Genomic DNA, 16375 nt, shown 5'->3' with positions numbered 1-16375 from the left:
ATTATTATTATTTTTGATACTGGAGGTTGAACCCTAAGGCATTCTTTTGAGCTATACCCCTAGCTCTATTTTGTTTTGTATTTTCAGACAGGGTCTTACTAAGTTACTGAAGGATATTTATTTATTTATTTATTTATTTGTACATAGTAGGGATTGAGCCCAGGGGCATTCTACCACCAGGCTACACTTTCAGACCTTTTTATTTTTATTTTGAAGCAGGGTCTCACTAAGTTGCTGAGGCTAACTTGAAACCTGTGATCCTCCTATCTCAGCCTCCCAAGTACTGGGATTACAGGTGTGTACCATGACATTGGGCTTATTTTATTTATTTTTGAAATAGGGTCTCACTAAGTTGCTGAGGCTGGCCTTGATCCTGTGATTCTTCCATCTCAGCTTCCCAAGTCCTAGGATTACAGGTGTGCACCATCTGGCCCAGCTGCAATGATAGTTTCTTGAGCTAGTGAGGAAGAAGGAGCAAACTGGTGCATGCAAGAACCCAGGAAGGGAAGGAGCAGGCAAGATGGCTGCTCTTATGGAAAGAATGGTGCATGAGCAAAACAACCCCCTTTTTGCAAATGTGCTGAGCTGGTGGAATTTCTCTTGGTGGCTACGAGATCGGGGCGGTAGATAGCGCTCTGTGGGCGCTGGGCCCGTGTATGCGCAGGTGGCTGTGTGGGGGTCCCGGAAGAGGATGGAGAAGGCAAGGCCAGTCAAGGCACCCCCTCCTCAGACCTGGCCTCCATGCTTCCCGGGGCACATTCCTGGTGCCCATTCCTGGCGGCACGTGCCCTACCTCCATCCACCCCTCACGTAAGTCGCTCTCAACCTCCCCTGTGGCCCCCTTGTTCTCCCACTGTTGGCTTTGACTATAAGTGGCTACATCACTTTTTAAGGACATTCCCCCAAGGTCTCTTGATGCCAAGTGGTGGGGGACTCTGGCGGAGGGGCCTCTGTCCGGGTCAGGGATGGTGGTGCCTGTTTCTCGGAGTCTATCTCACGGCCAGGCCTCTCTCTGGAGGGAGCCCAGGTCATTTGGGGTAAACCGAGCCACCCAAATGGTGGTTTCTTGCATCCCAGCCACATCTCCAAGCTTGGTACCATGGATGGTTGTTGATGGACAGGTTCAGTGTAGATGAGAAGCTCCCGTGGGACTCTGGGAAGGTCACTGCAGACAAATGTGGGGGCAGTTGGGGGAGCTGGGCTAGGCGGTTAGTTAGAGCCTGGGTCTACTTTCCAGCCGCAAGGCATGTCCTCTATATCCCACCGATGACCACTTCTCCCTGAGCTGGCTACTTGGCCTGGGTTCTCTGGACTGACATCCTCCTCCTTGGCTAGCTAAAGGCTCTTGCCAGAGGGTCATGCAGGGATGAATTCTGAGATTCGGTTCAGGGAGTGTGTATTGAGTCGAGGTTCCATTAGCAGCCCTTGTGCCTCTGGGTGCTGTAAGGAACAGCGGTGACTGAGCTCCCCCCCTCCTAGTGGCTGAAGAGGGAGCCCGGCTGCGATGAGAAGGGACTGAGTCAGCTTAGACTACAGTTAGGCTGGGACCACCCTGCCTAGCGGGAACCTTGGACGCAGACCATGGAGCTGGGACTTTGTTGACAATGGGGAACCAGAGGATGTTGCAGAGAACTTTCAGAATGGGTGGCTGGTTCATTCAGGCCCAAGTGTCTCCCATTGTTTGTGAGAATTCCCAATGGCATCCTGTTCTTTTCCTTTTCATTCAAAGGCATTCTGCTGCCTTCAGGTCCAGCTGATGGGCCTAGTAACTGAGACAACTTCCCCTTGCCTGCCAGGGCTAGCGAATGTGGGACCGGGGCTGACAGCCCCTGGAGACTTGTTGCTTTTCCCTGTCCACCTTGTCCCCTGCTGCCCATGGCTTTGGTCCTTCTAGGGCCCAGCGAATATGGCTACCTTTTCTGGGAAACCTAGCATAAGCAGGTTCCTGATGAACGGGCAAACTCCCATTGTTCAGAATTATCCCTAAATGTCTTTATATTTGTTTTTTTACTATTATTATTTTGTAGTGGGTATTGCACCCAGGAACATTCTCCCTCTGAGCTACAACCCCAGTCCTTTTTTTTTTTCCCCCTTCGGTGCTAGGGATAGAACCCAGGGGCATTCTACCTTTGAGCTTCACCCCCAGAGCTATTTTTTATTCTTTATTTTGAAACAGTCTCACTTAGTGAGGCAAAGGGCCTCACTAAGTAGTTGAGACTGTCCGCGACCCGTGATCCTTCTGCCTTACCCTCCACAATGCTGGGATTACAAGCGTACGCCACTAGTCCAGCTCCTAGAACTTTCTTAGAGCCTACTTTTTTTCATCTACCAAGTGGGTCAAGGATTCCTTGAAGTACTTGCTTAGGCGTGTGGAGTGGGGGTGGCACCACTCTCCAGGGCCTGCCGGGTATGGGGTCAGCACACACGAGCATGGCCCCTGTAGGATCTGGGGAAAGAGAAGCTCCTCTCCATGGTGTGCTGGGATAGACATTGCTCTCTTGGTGCTTTGGTTGTAATGAGCAAATGCACCATGCCGCCTTGGCCGAGTTATCTTTTCTTTTTTGGGGGGCAGGTTCTGGGGATCGAACCCAGTTGTGTTCACCTCCATGCTACACCCTCCAGGCCCCCCCCCCCCTTTTTTTGGTGGTGCTGGGGATGGAACCCAGGGGCATTGTGCCTCCGAGCTACACCCCCAGCGCTATTTTTTAGTCTCTTTATTTTTGAAACAGGGTCTTACTGAGTTGCAAAGGGCCTCGCTAAGTAGCTGAGGCTGTCTGTGAACCGCCATCCTCCGGTCTCAGCCTCCCGAATGCTGGGATTACAAGTGTGCACTATCACTCCGGCCTTATTTTTAGTCCTTATTTTTTTAGTTTTTATTTTTATTTTTATTTTTATTTTTTGTGGTACTGGGAATGGGACTCAGGCATTCTAACTCCGAGTACAAGTGTGCACTACCACTCCGGCCCTATTTTTAGTCATTATTTTTTTAGTTTTTATTTTTATTTTTATTTTTTGTGGTACTGGGAATGGGACTCAGGCATTCTAACTCCGAGTGACACCTTCAGCCCTATTTTTTATTCTTTATTTGAAAACAGGATCTCAATGAGTTGCAGAGGGCCTCACTAAGTAGCTGAGGCTGTCTACGAGCTGGGATCCTCCTGTTTGAGCCTCCCAAATGCTGGGATTACAAGCCTGCACCACCATGCCAGACTTTGTCTTTATTTTGAAACAGTGTCTTGTTAAGTTGCAGAGGGCCTCATTAAGTAGAGCAGGCAGTCTTTGAACTTACAGTCCTCCTGTCTCAGCCTCCCAAGTGCTAGATTACAAGCACGCACCACCACACTAAACTCAGAACTCTCCATCAAAAGATGCCAAGAGCCAGGTGTGGTGGCGCAGGCTTGTAATCCCAGCATTTGGGAAGCTGAGATAGGAGGATCGCAGTTCGCGGACAGCCTCAGCTACTTAGTGAGGCCCTTTGCAATTCAACTGAGACCCAGTTTCAAAATAAAGAATAAAAAATAGGGGCTGGGAATGTAACTTGGAGTTAGACCGTGTCTGTGTTACGGGGTACATAAAAAGGCTTATGTGAAGGGTGCCTAGAGATTGTACCCAGGGGTTTGCTGCTGTCCCTTGTTTCTGGTTACTTTGTTATTGGAACAGACATTTCTCTCAAAGAAAGCAGGTTGAGTGCTGTTACCAAGTGTCCCAGGGGCTTGGAGCAGGGCAAGGTGCTCCTGGAGATGGGCTGGTGCATGTACCCTGTCTTGCTGGTCCCAGGGAGCAGCCCTGAGGCGATGGACCTGTTTGTCACATGCTGGCTGCAGGCAGGGCGTCACCAGGTGTGACCTAAGTGACAGTGTTGTTCAGAGCACACTGCCTTCCCTGTCCACCCTAAACTCAGGGGACCCTTCTCACCAAGGGCAGTCGATTTTTGTAAAACTGGAATTCACATAGAGTTGGGGTTGCCCTGAGGCATGAAACCACCACATTCACGAAGGCCCGCCGCTGGGTTATGAATTTTAATAATTCATAACAATAAACAGCCTCTAAGTAACCTTTGGACTCGGGCGGCTGCCCGCAAGAGCCTGGCAGGAGGTGGAGGCAGCATGGGTGTGCGTGGCTGCCCTCCCTCTGGCCACGGGGACAGCCCAGCCGCAGACAGGGGGAGGCCTTCTTGCCGCTGGCCATTCTTGTGACACGCAGCGCCTGCTGGAGAGCGGTCGCCGGCACTTGGGGTGCGGTGGGAGGTAGCCTTTCCACGGAGATCATTGCACGGTGGTTTGGGACTTGGAACCAGGCCCACCTTAGGCTGGATTCTGCTTACCCACCTCAGCTTAAGTGTCCACATCTGTGAAATGGGTTTTGCTGCTGCAGAAGGCAGCTGTGAAGCTCTTAGTTTGTGATCCCGCCATAAATGGCGGGCGCTGTCATTCGCTTACTCTTGGGGGGAGCTGCCGGACGTGGCCTCGCAACACTTCAATTTTTGCAGCATCAAAGACATGGGAGGCCGCCTCGGCCTCTAATTTCACCTCTGGGAGAAGTAATAATTCATGTTTCATATAGACCCGGGAGGTTCAGTGGCTTGTCCCATGCCTTACAGTGAGTCAAGAGATCCGAGTCCCTTACACGTGTATATGGAGCATTTTAGACCATGTAGCATCAGGTACTTTTATTTATTTTTTATTTTATTTTTTGTAGTACTGGAGACTCAACGCAGGGGCATTCTACCTCCAGGCTACACCCCCTGCCCTATTTTTTATTCCTTATTTTGAAATTGGGTCTCACTAAGATGCAGAGGGCCTCAAGTAGCTGAGGCTGGCCTGTGATATCTTCCTGTCTCAGCCTCCCAAGTACTGGGATTACAAGCATGCACCACCATGCCTGGCTTATTTATTATTTTTGTGGTACTAGGGGTTGAACCCAGGGGTGCGAGAGCTACACCCCCGGCCCTGTTTTATTTATTTCAGTTTTGAAATAGAGCCTCACATGGTTGCTGAAGGCCTTGGTAAATGCTGTGGTTGGCTGCAACTGTGATCCTCTTGTCTCAGCCCCCCAAGCGCTGGGATTCCAGGTGCGTTCAATTTGCAGTCCAGTCTCGGCCTCCCCCAGCTACTGGGATTCAGGCCTGCAGCCGCCATGCCCAACTGTGTCCAGTGCTTTGACATTTAGAAAGTAGTTGCTGAGGTCCCTACTGCCCTGCTGGTACGCGCTTTGACTCCCAGTTTTCAGAGGCTAAAACTGACGCTCAGAGACTCCAGAGACGCGCCCGGGATCACGCCTTGAGTCTAAGGCTCACACTCAGGCCTTCTGCTCTTTCCACTGGGCCCAGAACACTGCTCTGGCTCTTCTAGACCCTCTGGAATTATTTTTTCTCTCCATCCAAACGTGTTTGTTAGTGGATTGCCATGAGCCGGGAGAGAGAGGGTTAAATTCCTCAGAGCAGAGCCGGTTTTGAGCTGGGCGCCTTCAGTGACCCCATCATTGACCCCCTTCCCCTGGGTCAGGTCTGCAGGCTGTGGGGGAGGGGAAGCAGCAGCGGCTCCTGAGGCCCAGCGGGGGCCGAGGGAGGGCCTGGAGACTATGGGCGCTGGGCCGAAGGTCTTTTATCCCTCTCCCTCTTTGGACAAAGATGAACAAAGATGCCGGTGGCTTTTGCAGTCTCTGTAGGAAGTCCCATGGGTCCCTTGGGGCGGGCTGCCATCCGTGTGGCCTGCGTTCGCAATCGAGCCACAGAGCACAAGCTGCTCCGGCAGACACAGGAAACCCTGTGATTTCTTCTTGGTTAAGTGGGAACCGGGATAATTTTGACCAGTAAAGTACCAAAGGGAAAATCAGAGCACAGAAACATCGAGTGAACCTTGAGGCCGGTGGGACTTTGGGGCAGCCCGTAACTCGCCGAGGAGGAAGAGGATGCTTTGGGCGGGCCACTGAAGCTAGTGTCAGGGACCCAGTGAAGTGTGCACTGCAAAAGTGGGAAAACCGCCGCCCCCTTCCTCTCCCCAACTGGTCCCCGCTCCACAAGCACGGGCCTGCTGGTGCGCTGCTCAGGCTGGACTATTGTCCTGTGTGCTTCCAGACAGGAGGCACCCGGAGTAGCCTTATTTTAGGGCCCAGGGTTGTACAGCAAGTCGGGCAGAGCTGTTCTGGAGGCCGGGCAGCCACCTGGTGCTTGCCTTGAAACCAGGGTCTTTAGAGGAAGGATTTCCAGGAAAGTGGAGAGACTGACCCGGAAGATAAACCTCCTCTTCTCCGAGCACCCTCCCTCCGTCCCAGGGGCCCAGGACCCCGGCAAGGAAGAACTCCTTCAGCGCACCTTGCTGGGCTTGCAGGGCGAAGCCTTTAGCTTTTTCTCTCATTGAGGACGGTGGGGAGGGGAGACCCAGCAGGTGAACTGAGACCTTGTGAGCAGCGGGTCTCCTGTTTGCCTCTCTGCAGATTAAAGGTGCTAAAAAAGTAAATGATTAGCATTTTTTCTCCTTTTAAATTGTGTTACAATATATGTAACACTAAATTCACCCCTTTACTCATCTTGAAATGTGCAGTCAAGGGCATCCGGTACATTCATCTTGTTGCACAGACATCGCCAAGGTATCCCACACGAAAACTCAGGACCCACTCATTCTTTTTTCTTTTTGTGCAGCACTAGGGGTGGAACCCAGGGGCATTCTACCTCCGAGCTGCACCCTCAGCCCTATTTTTTTTTTTTTTTTTTTTTTTGGTGGTACTGGAGGTGGAACCCAGAGGCTTTCTAACTCTGGGCTATACTCCCAGACCTTTTTTATATTTTTATTTGGAAACAGGGTCTCACTAAGTTGCTGGGAGCCTCACTGAGTAGCTGAGGCTGGCTTTGAACCCGTGCGATCCTCCTGTCTCAGCCTCCCAAGCGCGGGGATTACAAGCGTGCGCCACCACGCCTGGCTCTCAGCCCTATTTTTTATTCTTTCTTTTTTTTTTTGAAACTGTCTCACTAAATTGTAGAGGGCCTCATGAAGTAGCTGAGGCTGGCCTTGAACCTGCCATCCTCCTGTCTCAGCCTCCAAAGTACTAGGATTACAAGCCTGCATTAAACAACTTTCTGTTCACTTCTGCTCCAACCCTAGTCCCCTCTATTTTCCTCCTTTCCTTCCCTCCCCCATCCCAAGCAGAGCCTTACTACATTGCAGAACGTCTCCCTAAATTGCTGAGGCTGTCCTTGAACCTGCAATCCTCCTTTCAGCCTCCCAAATCTTGGGATTGCAGGCATGCACCGCCACCGACTTCCTATTTCTTTAAATTGAAAGAATAGTTCATAAGTGAACTCCTGCAGAATTTGTTCTCTGTACCTGACTTATTTTATTTAGCAGGTTTTCAAGGTCTGTCCAAGTTGTAATATGTATCAAGATTTCCTTCCTTTTTAAGGCTAACTGTCCATTGTACGCATGTACCACACTTTGCTGAACTGGAGATGGACGCATGGGTTGTTTCTATTTTCAACTCTCATGAACAATGTTGTAGTGAACACAGGTGTACAAATTTTCTCTTCAATACCCTTCAAGGTTGCTGGGTCACAGGGCAAGTCCCTCTATATATTTTGTTGTTGTTGTTGTCGTTTGTGTGTGTGTTGTTTTTGTTTTTTGGTACTGGGGATTTAAACCAGGGACATTTTACATCTGAACTGTACCCCTAGTACTAGGGATTGAGCCCACAGGCATTCTACCTCTGAGCTATATCCCCAGCCCTATTTATTTTTTATTTTGAGATAGAGTTTCACTAAGGTGCTGAGGGCCTCACTAAATTGTTGAGGCTGGTTTTGAACCTGCGATCCTCTTGTCTTAGCCTCCCAAATCCTGGGATTACAGGTGTCTACTAGAAGCGTTTTTTTTTTTTTTTTTTTTTGGTAGTACTGGGGGTTCCTGGAAGTCCTTCTACCTCCGGGCTACACTACCAGACCTATTTTTACATTTTTATTTGGAAACAGGGTCTCCTAAGCCAGCGAGCACAGCTGGCTTCGAACCTGTGCGATCCTCCTGTCTCTGCCTCCCAAGCGCAGGGATTACAAGCGTACGCCCGGTTTAGAAGTTTTAATAATGTCTACCAAACCGGGCGTGGTGGTGGACGTTTGTAATCCCAGCATTCGGGAGGCTGAGACTGGAGGATCGTTTTTTGTGGACAGCTTCAGCTACTTAGTGAAGCCCTCTGCAACTTAGTGAGACCCTGTTTCAAAAATAAAGAATAAAAAAATAGGGCAGGGGTGTAGCTTGGAGGTAGAATGCCCCTGAGTTCGATCCCCAGTACCGCAAAAAAAAAAAAAAAACCCAAAAAACAAACAAAAAAAACCCCAAAGTCCACTGTGTAATAACAAGTAATAACATGAAAACTCCCCCAATACATACCCAAATGGGAGGAAAGAAACAGGATAAGAACCTACATATGAACTCTGTGATAAAAAAGAAAACTATGCTTAGAGCAGAGTTCAGTGGAAATACGCCGCACGCTCAGCACCGCGTCTAGCCTGATGAGAGGTGGGTGACTCTTTAATTTTCCCATCTTCTTTGTTGCTGTGAACATTGCAGGACTGCTGGGGGTTGGGGGGCATGTACTCTTCTAGGCAGGAAAAATTGATTCGAATGTGTGAGCGACTGTACCATCCATCGGGCACATGGTTGCACGCACACAGCCCTGATCGGTGCCACTGAGCATTTGGCACTGATGCAGAGCAGAGGGGAAGAGAGGAGAGGAGGCGAGGGGCTGGGAGGCGTGGAGGGCTGGCCTGGGAGCGAGAGGGACGTTGGGCCTCTGCCCTCCGGAGGCCATGTTGAGCTCCCTGGCTGTACTTACCTGGTCTCTTGCTGTGGCTGGCAGCAGGAGCGAGTGAAGTCTGGAGCCTGTAGAAACGGGCTTGTCTTGACATGCTTTCCATCCACTGAACCGAGGGCCAGCTTCCCTTGACCCTCATCGTGGGAGCAGCACTTGCCAAGCAGAGGTGGGGGTGGGGTCGGGCGATTGAGGCCCCGGCCGCCTTTGCGGGGACCTCTGGCAGGGCAGAGAGGAGCCACTCAGTCCTTTGCTGAGAGTCTATTGAGCCGGTGCTGGGTTCTGTTTCTCGGCTGTCACTCCCTGGCTATGAACTTGGGTCGTGGCCTGGCCTCCCTCCCTCTGTCTCTGTCCTCATCAGTAAAGCAGAGATAATTGATAGTAGCTGTTTCACAAGCTGATGAAACAATAGAGCTGAAGCGCACTCTGACACTGGGCGCACTGTGGAGTTGATTCCTGGTCTGAGAGCTGCATTCTGATGTTAGGCGGCAGGCTTGAATCCCCTCAGGGTCTCGGTTTGTAAAGTGGAGATGACACTACCTACCTCCCAAGATGATCATGAAGATTAAATAAACTACTATGGGAAAAAGTGATGCACGCACTTAGAGCCCCAGTAGGTGGCTGACACCTACTTAGGTCCTGGGTTCAAGGCCAGCCTCCGAGAGCCAGACCTGGCGACAGGAGCCTGTAATCCCAGTATTTAGGAGGCTGAGACAGGAGGATTGCAGGTTCAAGGACAGCCTCAGCATATAGTGAAACTCTTAACAATCTAGCGAGACCCTATTTCAAAATTAGAAATAAAATTAGGCCACCTTCCAAAGGTGGAAGGCCTCTGGATTTAATCCTCAGTAGCACGCGCGCATACACACACACACGCACACACACACACACACACACACACACACACACACACAGCCTCAGAAACTTAGCAATATACTGTCTCAAAATATAAAATAATGGCCGGGCATGGTGGCACATTCTTATAATCCCAGTGCTTGGGAGGCTGAGACAGGAGGATCGCACAGGTTTGAAGCCAGTCTCAGCTACTTAGTGAGGCTCTCAGCAATTAGTGAGACCCTGTTTCCAAGTAAAGTATAAAATAGGTCTGGGAGTGTAGCCCAGAGGTAGATAAGCCCCTGGGTTCCACACCCAGTACAACAACAACAAAATAGAGTTGGGGGTGTAGCTCCGAGGTACACTGCCCCTTCCATCCCCAGCACCGTATAAATAAATAAATAAATATAAAAAGGACTGGAGGTCTAGCTAGGCAGTAGAATGCCCCGAGTTCAATCCCCATTACCAAAAAGGAAAAAGAAGCAGTGTGCGGTGGCACATGCCTGTAATAGTCTCAGTACTTGGGAGGTTAAGACAGGGGGATTGCTGGGCGTGGTGGTGCATACTTATAATTCTAGTACTTGGGAGGCCTAGGAGGATTCGGGTTTGGGACTAGCCTCAGCTACTTAGTGAGGCCCTTTGCAGCTTAGTGAGACTTTGTTTCAGAATAAAGAATAAAATTGGGCTGAGGATGTAGCTCAGAGGTAATATATATGCCCCTGGGTTCAATCTTAGGTATTGCAAAAAAAAAAAAAAAAAAAAAAAAAGACGAGGATTGCAGGCTTGAAGCTAGCCCCGGTAACTTAATGAGGCTCTTGGCAACTTAGACCCTGTTTCCAAATAAAAACTAAAATAGGGTCGGAGAGTGTAGCTTAGAGGTAAAATGCCTCTGGGTTCAGTTCCCCAGTAAAATACACGTGTACGCATGAGCACATGTGTGTGCGCTTACATGCATGATTCATACAGTTCTTGGCATATAGTAAGTGTTTCAAAAATGTTAGCTATAACTAGGAGGTCTTTAGCCATAGGCACCAGTTCTTTGAGGCGGACATCTGCCGGCTCATCTGATTGTCCGGTGCTCATTACTCATTAGATATTTTGAATGTTGGTAGTCTTGTTTCTTATTAGCATTGTGGACTCTGCGTGTCAAGATCCCCCCCCTTGATCACACCTCATCCCACCCTTTCCCAAGCCTTGGTTGAGATGGTCCTGCCTCCATTTCCAGAATGCAGTGGTGAGGGAAAGTGGGGTCCAGGCAGACTAGGGGAAAGCTGGCTTGCTTTGGAGATTGTTTCTTGAGCATTGTAGACAAAACCTAAACGATGAGAGACTATGTATGATACAGCTCTCCTTCCCCTTGCTTCCCAGCCCTTTTGAGAAGGAGCCAAAGGCAAGAAAACAACCACCCACCCATAAATAAAGACGGCCATGAAAATAACAAAAAGAAAGAAGAAATCTTGCTTTTGCGATTGCCGATGGGGTAGATAAGGGGGAGGAAACGTGGCCTTTACGGATCAAAAGAACAGAACATTTTGTTCCTTGGAAGGACGAATGCGGGGTGAACCAGAGCACTAAATTGGGGCTTCTGATGGGCGAGCGTGGTTGGGGGGAGATGGTGGCGATTAGGCCTTAGCTCTTCCTGGGTGGCATCCCACCTAGAGGCGGGGGGAGGGGGAGGCAGGGAACGGAAGCAGCGGACCCGCCGGCTTGAGGCTGGTGGTCCACCCTGAGCCTCAGCCATGTAGTGTGGTGCACCAGGCACCATGCTTTTCCTCAGGTTCAGCTCAAGCTGGGGGCTGGTGCCTGAACCCCTGAGGGCACCCCTAGACCTCCTCTTAAGTTATATCTCCCGTGGAGCCCTAGGGAGGTAATTCCAGGGAGGAGGAGATGAGGCCCAGGTGTGTTGGCTGATGACCTGCATGCCGACCTTTAGCGTCCAGGCTGAGCCCCTCAGCGCTGCCTGGGCTTTCTTGGTGACCTGCATCTACTGACTTTTGCTTTCTTGTATCACGCATCCATCTTGTTCGCTGACCCGTTTTCTCACCCCAACAGAGGTAGCTGAGGCAGATAGATCAAGAGGAACTAGGAAAAAATCAGACCCCTTTCCCGAACCGCAGGGACCCCAAGATGCTGTGGGGGAGTGGCCTGTGGGCTCATGGGGATGTGGAGGGTGGTATTTGAAATGCCTTTTAAGAAGGGCCAGGCATAATGGCACACGCCTGTAATCCTACTACTTGGGAGACCAAGACAGGAGGATTGCAGGTTCAAGGACAGCCCCAACAACTTAAGAGAGACCCTGTTTCCAAATAAAAAATAAAATATGGCTGGGGGTGTAGCTCAGAGGTAGAACACCCCTGGATTCAATCATCAGTACCGCACAAAACAAAAGTAACAACAGCAAAACCTATACACTGCTTTAGGACTGAGTACGCTGGCCGGCAGAGGGTCTCTGGAAGCATCTTGCCAGCTCACCTTGTGCCAGGCACTGTGTATCTCAGGCATAGTAACATTAATTCTTCAGCAGCCCCGAGACGTGGGCATTGTTCGCCCCATCACACATGGAGACCCTGAGGTCTGCAAAGAGGCGGCCTCAAGTATTCATCAGGCTTAGAGCAGCGTTGAGCTGGGCGACTTTCCACCTAACCAGCCCTCACCCTCCCGATCTCAGTCACAACAGTAATGGCCTGCACAGTTGTTCAGCTCCAGGCCTCGCCTGTATTATCTCATTTACTTCTGGAAACCACACGGGGGGGGGGGTGTTACTTGTCCCATTTATAGATAGAGGAAGTGGGAGACTGAGAGTGTAACGAGTTGGCTGGTAAGAGGTGCTGGGTTTCCACCAAGTCTGCACATCTCCGGAGTCTCTGTTTCAACATCCACCGTAACAGCTTAGTTGACACGGCTTTTAGACCTGTCACCAAGCAGTAGCCAAATGCTACCCAGCTCATCTGCTATCAGAGGGGGAATGTCTATCACAGATGAAGTTTCATCTAGACTGGGGACTGTCCTCCCATGTTCTGTGCGCCCAGGATTGGCAGGGTGCTGCAGGGGTGACTGGAACAGCCCTTTACCTCATGGGCTCTTAGGGAGCCGATGGGCTTGGCAGAGCTTTGGTGTCATCAGCTGGGGAAGGGAGGGCACTGTGGCATGGCGCGGCGTGTGGCCCCCCTCAGCAAATCTCTATCTTCTTTGCACTCTGGAGGTCTAGGGGCCCAACCTAGTGTAGGCCTTGCCGGGGAGACTCCAGGTAGTTGGGGACACTGAAAGAACAGACAACAGACATCCTAAGTAGGGGTATGAGATAGTGCCAAAGAGAGGGAAAGCTATGTGTGGCAGGTGGAGAGGAGGGTGACATGCCCAATTGTCCTTCAGGGAGGCATTCTGCTTGTTTGTTTGTTTGTTTTTGTTTGTTTTTTTTTAATTTGAAAACAGGGTCTCACTAAGTTGCTGAGAGCCTCACTAAGTAGCTGAGGCTGGCTTCGAAGCTGTGTGATTTTTCAGTATCAGCCTCCCAATCAATCACATCCCTATTTTTTTTTCTTTTCTTTTTTTCTTTTTGGTGGTACTGGGGTTCCTGGAAACCCTTCTACTTCTGAGCTACACTCCCAGACCTATTTTATATTTTATTTGGTAACAGGGTCTCACTAAGTTGCTGAGAGCCTCACTACGTAGCTGAGGCTGGCCTTGAACCTGTGCGATCCTTCTGTCTCAGCCTTCCAAGCGCGGGGATTACAAGCGTGCGCCACCATGCCCGGCTGGCATTTTGCTTGTTTGACCATGTTGTGAGTGCGACAGGGATGGGAAGCAAACGTTTTTACTTTTTATAAACACCATCATATTCAGTCTTCTTGATCATTCTATGAGATAGATATATTTGTCCAACTTTATTATTTAATAATAATTATTATTTTATGCAGTCCTGGGGATGGAACCCAGGGGCATTCTATACCCCCAGCTCTATTTTTCTATTCTTTATTTTGAAACAGTCTCACTAAGTTGCAGAGGGCCTTCCTAAGTAGCTGAGGCTGGCCATGAACCTGTGATCCTCCTGTCTCAGCCTCCCAAGTACTAGGATTACAAGCCTGTGTCACCACACCTTTATTATTATTATTACTATTATTACTTTGTACTGGAATCGAACCTAGGGGCGTTCTACTTCTGCGCTACACCCCCAGGCCCTTTTTAAATTTTTATTTTGAAAAAGAGTCTGCCTAGGTTGATTAGAGTCTCACTGCTTGCTGAGGCTGTCCTCCAGCCTGTCTCAGCCTCCCGAGTATGGGGATTATAGGCAGGCTCCACCACGCCTGGCTGGAGGCTTCTTTACAGAGCATCCATGATCACCTTAACCTTTTGCCCTCTTCTCCTCCGGGAGGAGGTTGGGTGTGGAGTTGAAAGTCCCAACCCTCTAATCCTGTTTTGGTCTTTCTATGATAACTGTCTTTCTGCTACCTGAAGAAAGCCTCCTTCAGTCAACTCATTAGCATATAGAAAGACACATATCACTTTGGAGATTCCAAGCATTTTAGGAGCTGGATGCCAGTAAACAGGATGAAAAGCAAATAGCCTCTCACAGTATCCCTGGAGGGAAGGAGACCCCTTTCTGCTGGTCTTTCTGCCACTTCCCTGAGCATACATTCCCTACCCATTCTTTAATTGTGCATAATCTCCTCATCACAGAATCTCCATTCTACACACGAGGGGTTTTGAGAGGTAGAGGCTTTTTCCCAAGTCCCCAAAGCTGTCTTGGTTTTCTTTGACTAATCTTTCCTTGGTCACGACTCAGGTCAGAAACACCTGGAAGTGCTAAAGGCAGTGGCTGGACCTTCTTTGCTGGACCAGAGCCTCTCAGGGGCAGAGGGAGAGTGGCCCAGCCTCAGTGGACAGGGGGGAAGATGGGGGTTGAGGCCCCAGTGAGGCCCGAGTTCAGATGTCACCTTTGCGGGCCTCAGGAAGGATGCTCCAGCTCCCTGCGCACTAGTCTCTGGGTTCTTCTGAGGATTAAGCCCCTCACCTTTAGTGCTTGCAGCTACGAAGCACTTCCCCACTCTGTGCTTTCCTTGGCCCTCTCTTGCTTTGGTTGGTATTGGAGATTATCCTCAAAAGGGCCTTTGGCCAGGCTATCAGCCCCAGCTGGGCACTGCCCTGCAGGGAGACAGGATGGGACTGGAGCTGCCTCCGTGCACTGTCAGGGTGCAGGAGCACCTGGAGACATCAGATGGTAGAGGCATGAAGGCCTCTAGAGGGATCCCAGAGGCACTGGCCTTGCGGAAAGCCCCGTGCTGGGAGCCTCAACAGCACTCTTTTTCCCCCCTTGCGCAGTACTGAGTATTGAACAGTGGTGCTCTACCACTGAGTGACATCCCCAACCTTGTCTGTCTGTCTGTCTGTCTGTCTATCTATCTATCTATCTATCTATCTATCTATCTAATCTAATCTAATCTATCTGCACTACTGGAGATTGAACCCAGGGGCATTCTACCTCTGAGCTACACCCCCAGCCCTGTTCTTTATTCTTTATTTTATTTTATTTTTTGTGGTACTGGGGATGGAACCCAGGGGTACACCCCCAGCCCTGTTCTTTATTCTTTATTTTATTTTTTGCAGTACTGGAGATGGAACCCAGGGGCATTTTACCTTCAAGTGACCAGATGTATTTTGAAACAGGGTATCACTATGTTGCATAGGGCCTCACTAAGTAGCTGAGTCTGGCCAAGAACCTGCGATCCTCCTGCGTCAGCCTCCCAAGCACTGGGATTATTACACGTGTGCGCCACAATGCTCAGTTTATTATTTATTTTGAGACAGGTTCTTCTTAAGTTGTCTAGGCTGGCCTCGAACTTGCCATCCTCCTGCCTCGGCCTCCCGAGTCACTGGGATTACAGGCATGCACCACCATGCCTGACTCTCAACGGCATTATTTGGCTGTCTCTTCTGTCTCTCTTGACTGTCCCCCTGGGTTGGGACAGAACTCAAGTTCTTCAGAGGACAGAAGACAGGTAGGAGGTGGCTGGGAACCTCACAGGTACCTCTTCCCCCTGGTCGGAGCTCAGCGCAGAGCTGCGGCGGGGGCGGGGGGGGGTGGCCCATACCCGGCCAGAGGGCAGGGGCACCAGGCCTCTGTATGCCCGAGTGACTGCCACCTGGGGCAGCTCCGAACAGCTCAGGGATGGGGACTGTTGGCAGGGCCACCTGAGCTGGGCAGATCAGACCTGGCCACAAGTGGGTCCCATAGCACTCGACCACACAGGCTGGACCCGCGAGGAGATTCAGGAAAGTTTTGTCCCAAGCCTGCAGCCAGCCCAGCTCCCAGCTCTGAGTAAACACAGAGATAGGATCGGGCGTAGCCAGGAAGGGTGGCAGGGTGCGGCCTGTGAGAAGAATGGCAGGATGTGGCACCGGGGCACTGTTCTGGGCACCCACGCCTCGGACTATTGTTCAGGGCAGCCTGAGGCTCTCAAATCTCTGGGGCTTTGAGAGGAAGTGACATTCCCTTGGGAGCAGCCCTGCCCCACCCTGCTGCTCATTTCTGCTTCCTGGACCATGCCCTGGGCACCACCCAGTTAGGCCGGGACCGGAGGCGGCCAGCAGGGGGCTTGTTCGCCCAGGGGCTCCTCTGGGGGTCTGTCTGTTCAGTCCATCTCCCTGGACCCCCTGGGTCTGAGTCAGTCATGCTGTATGGCTGGGATTTCTCTCCCTCTGCATCTAGATATTTTGTGGGAGGCGATGTGGTGACCCAGGGAACGAAGGC

General features: G+C 50.7%; 1 protein-coding gene across 1 annotated transcript in view; it reads left to right on the top strand.

Annotated features, from left to right (window-relative positions):
* Positions 1 to 679: 679 nt before the first annotated feature.
* Positions 680 to 16375, top strand: part of SOX13 (SRY-box transcription factor 13) — a gene marked incomplete at both ends in the record, with an annotated part of 38225 nt that continues 22529 nt past the window's right edge. Inside the window, one exon of the mRNA XM_080699269.1 lies at positions 680 to 810. Within this exon, the coding sequence (XP_080555395.1) occupies positions 692 to 810 (119 nt within the window). The remainder of the gene's footprint in view (positions 811 to 16375) is intronic.

Source organism: Muscardinus avellanarius (genome assembly GCF_963383645.1).
Source record: "Muscardinus avellanarius genome assembly, chromosome: 7".
NCBI lineage: Eukaryota > Metazoa > Chordata > Mammalia > Rodentia > Gliridae > Muscardinus > Muscardinus avellanarius.
Note: the sequence above shows the minus strand (reverse complement) of the source record. Positions and strands in the feature narration are given on the sequence as shown.